The sequence below is a fragment of the Chaetura pelagica genome, unplaced genomic scaffold (assembly GCF_000747805.2).
Source record: "Chaetura pelagica isolate M959 unplaced genomic scaffold, ChaPel_1.0 scaffold76, whole genome shotgun sequence".
Classification (NCBI taxonomy): domain Eukaryota; kingdom Metazoa; phylum Chordata; class Aves; order Apodiformes; family Apodidae; genus Chaetura; species Chaetura pelagica.
In genome coordinates this window covers 11,519,951-11,524,569 of record NW_009970723.1, presented here as the reverse complement: position 1 = coordinate 11,524,569, position 4,619 = coordinate 11,519,951, and the positions used below count along the sequence as shown (strand labels likewise).

Genomic DNA, 4,619 nt, shown 5'->3' with positions numbered 1-4,619 from the left:
AACTATAGCTTAAAGCATAAAAAATTATCCTCACTGAAATTCCATCCTCAGATTATATGGTTCTAGATCTTTACTACTTAACTTTTAGTTATGTTACCCATGTTTTCTTGTATGAAGGTAAGATAATTGTGTGCATCTAATAAAAAATAAAGATATAAATACATTTATTAATACATAATTATAGATGCATAGAACAGCTCAGTTTGGAAAGGATCTTGAGAGACCACCTGGTCAAACCTCACATGGAAAAGGAAGCCTATATGACATTACCTACTATCCTGTCCCGTCACATCATATATATCAAAATAAACTATGAGGGGAAAGAAAATTCTTAACAACTGCAAACATCTTCAAATTCAGTGATAAGCATCCCCCTCTTCATATCCCTGGTGTGATTGGCTATGGAACTTCCAGTGGAGAAGTAATAAAGGGATGCTTGTGACTGCAGGGTGTAGGAACTTGGAAGGAAAAAAAAAAAACAAACAGATTAAGAAGGTGAAGTTTTCAGTGTCTAATATAAGAAAACAACACTACATGCTCTATTGCTAAGCAAGGAAAATTTAAGTTTAGACATTGAGAGGTAGGTCTGAAATTTAAGAATATCAGGCAATGTAAAGCATCAAAGAAAAAGTGCCACACAGCTTAGACAAGCACTAGCTGTTCACTCAGATATGTTCTGTATTAGATAACATACAATAATTTAATAGATACCATAGATGAAGATGATGAAAATAAGGATTTGAGGCTTTCCAAATCATATTGATTATGTTATTTGCATACTATATTTTGGGCAAAATTCTACATTGCAGACTCTCAGTGAATAAAGTTCATCATCAGTTCATAGACCAAATATGAATATTTAATTTTATATATACAATATACAAATTGGAATGGAGAAATAAAAATCAAGAGTCAAGATACTGATCAAGAATAGCAACAATAAAGATTACAACCACCATGTCAGAGACAGTAAAGGCTGTCTAAACTAAATAACCACAGAATGAAACCTATTTTTGACCATATTAGCAGATAACACTGGGGGACTCAGAGAATGCAGGATTTCACACTAGCTCTTTCTACTGGCTGGTGTGATCTATCAGTGTAGGTAGGCTTTTAGTTTACAGAATTTTGCATACAGTTTCACTGTTTACAAAGTTAACTAATCTGTTTGGTATGTTCTGGCCTGAAAGAGAAATTTTGCAAAAGTTTTATCATATTCTCTGCAAAAAAAGTTAAGAAACTACTTACCCTATTGGTCTTGAAACTACGAGCTCCACTTGTGGCTCAGGTTTGGATTCTAAAATGATGTTATACACCTCCTCAAAGGTGGCACCTTGCAGTAGCCTTCCATTCCATTCTAATACTTCATCACCTATAATTTCAGTAATAAAACTTTGCTTAAGACATCTGCTGTGAACTTTACTTACAATGACAATTTTAGCCATTCTACTGCCAGTTTACTGCATTGTAAAGCCTGTGTTGTAGAACAAGTGTGTAGTCCTTCATGCAGAAAAATCTTGAGTATTAGAAGTTTTCTGCAACTCAGCTTCAAATATGTAAAGTTCAGTGAAACAATAATATCTTCACTAGGATCCCTACTGAATTAGATGTAGCTTTTATTCACTTTGGCAGCTGTGACTGCCAAACCCAAATATTCTCTTTAGAAAATGCAGATCTTTGAAACAGCATGTTGTGTCAGCTTAGTATTTTGAAGATCCCTTTACCTCTACAAGTTTAGTATTTAAGGTTCAGATAGTTTCTATGTTAACAGTTCACACTTATTGCATTCTCCAATCTAGCAACCCATGGTTTACATGTTGGGATAGAAGCAGTTTCTTAGCTGAACTGATTGTGTTGGCACATTTGTAATAGCTTAGTTTGCTCTTAGTAAATATAAACCACAGAACGACTGGGCAGGACATCAGTGAAATATTTTTAGTATGAAAATGTGAATAAAAATATTAAAATATATTTTTGAATAACATCAGAATTTCTGTATTTCACAAAAGGAGCAATGTCAATAATCTGGTAACTGAATGCCACTTCAGTTCTACAATAGTTCATCACACCAATTTAATATGATTTCACATCTATCTAAGCTTTCTCACTTACTAAAACCTTTAGAAAAGCAACTCAGAAGTATAAATCTACAGTAGATACATACCTGGTCTAAGATGCCCAACTGTATCAGCTAAACTTCCTTTTTTAACTTTAGTGATAAATGCACAGAGCCGACCTGATTCAGTCATCTTTCCTCCTACTACCTGTTTCAAAGAGGAGATATTTTCATAGAATGAAAATTACATTAAATTAATTAAATGTTCTGGCAACAGAAAGAAGAATTCAATAATTTCCTTCATTTTCAGGTAGTCCGAGTAAGACAGATATATGTGAAAAAACACCACAGAATTTGGGCTGTGACAAGTGATGTTTGTACCTATTCTGGCTATTTGTGCAATTTAAACACATTGCAAATACAGAATGCTAAAGCTTCTACACTTTATCAAATATACAGATATAATATTTCACTGTATTATAACTTACCACCCCAAAAAAGTAAGGTATTGGTCAACAGAATGCTTGCTTCAGAAAACAGATATAATAATATAGCAGAACTCATGTTCACAATAAGCATTGAATATCCTATTGATTAATCATATCCACTTTGGCTGGGGAAGGCAGGTGAAAGCTCTTGGCATACTGGAGATTTCACTACAGAAAACTTCAACAGCTTTGACCTTATTATTTATCTCAGAATCAGGAGATTCAAATAGCAGAACTGTCTATTGTGGCATAATTTCAAATTCTTAAGGTTTCTTAACAGTCTACCTATTTGGATTTAAAATTTGTAGTACTGAATCCAGTTTAGGTTACTTTCAATAATGTAAAAATATTTGAAAATTCAAGACAGAAATAACCTCTGAAAATCACTCTTTTCAGGTATATTTTGAGATTAACAAGTAGTTACTCTTGAATCTAAACTATTCATGAATCTCAGTGAAGAGTCTGTATAATATCTGTATAATAGAAGATTTTAGAATTCTATACACACATGTTAAAAAAAATAATACTTTATCATGGTACTGTTAGTCTCTGGTCTTGCATTTTCTGTCACAAAGACAGTTACATATCTAAAATTATGTTCAACTGCGTTCTGCACTGATTTCAAAATATAATCATTTGTCAATAAAATAATATCAAAAATTTCCAAAGCAGGAAAGCTTAGAAGTACCCACACTGATTTAGCCCATATTTACAGTATATAACTGTGGCCTAATCTGTGTGCTGAAAGTGAAGTCAACACCATGTTAAATAAAGCATGGAGAATTAATCAAACTTCTTAATTGTTTTTCACAACAAGGATATTGATTTAAAATAAATACACGTTTGTTTCTTTTACTGTATATAACTCATTCTCGCACTAGTGTTGCTGGAACTGCAAAGATATTACAAGAAAATGATATATGAGCTAGCAACAGCTTCATAATCTGTTTGAAGAGTACTGCATTGTGAAAAAGATGCCAACACATCACCTTATGATAATATACAATGAATACTAAATAATTTTCTGTGCATTTAATGTAGCAAATAAACAATCAGGGCGGGAGGGGTGGGGGGGGATGGAATCCCAAAACAAGCTCTTCCACTGGCAGTCTCTGCTCTGGATTGAAATGTCCTTGACTTCAAGATGTTCCCCAGCTCTTCAAAAGAGATAATTTATTTTCCACATTTCTCCCCTCTTTCAGTGAACAGAAGTTATACCACAGTGCAATGCAAGTGGACAAGGTTTGGCTTGCCCAGAAGGATGCTATCAGTACCTTGCAGAGCAGATATTCTCAACAAACTTGTGAAAACACAAATACATGTGAAAATACATTTTTTTAGCCTGTCAAGGACACACTAAAACTACTCTTGGTAACTGAATATAAAATGTCTCTACATTGTAATTTTGAGAATGATAAGATGTAATAAATACCAGTATACACACATTGGATAATATGAGAATATTTCATTATAAAGATAGCTGGTTTAACTGAGTTGTTAGTTCCAGAATTATTCATTACCAACCTTCAATCCAAGCATTGCTCCTGAGTCTCTAGGCACACTTCCATCTTTTAGTCGTTTATTTAACAAAATCCGACCAATGAGACGGTCTCCATCTTTGGATGGTTGCCAAGTTACTGGATGCTATCATATAGTGTTAATGGAAAATACAGAGAATAGGAATTTAAAGAAAAATATTTCAGTAACACTTTTCGTTTCCTGATATATTTTAAAATGCCATGAAGGTGTTATGATTACACTAATATTTGATGTAATAGAAAGACAGACAGCTGTGCTGAAAAATATCTGGTTTTATATATACTCAATCACAATATATATCTAATGTTTAATAACATTTTCTTACTAAATCAAATTTGCAAATATCTAGAATGATCTTTGCACCTTGATGATTAGACAGATATAGACAACTGTACATAGTTATCTACAGTGACAATCACACCTGAATATGGACATAAATGACTGTAGAGGTCCAGATTAAGAGTAATACTGAAAAAGAAGGTTAACTCATAACAAAATTTTGATGTTAGGCATTTCTTCTTTTTTCTGCTCTTCCG

The 4,619-nt window shown here is 33.1% G+C and overlaps 1 protein-coding gene across 1 annotated transcript in view; it reads right to left on the bottom strand.

The window, feature by feature from the left end:
* The window catches only part of RIMS2 (regulating synaptic membrane exocytosis 2), a 303,972-nt gene that overhangs the window by 202,595 nt on the left and 96,758 nt on the right, over positions 1-4,619 (bottom strand). The window contains 3 exon segments of the mRNA XM_010006466.1: positions 1,249-1,372; positions 2,165-2,264; positions 4,069-4,188. Of these exon segments, the coding sequence (XP_010004768.1) occupies positions 1,249-1,372; positions 2,165-2,264; positions 4,069-4,188 (344 nt within the window).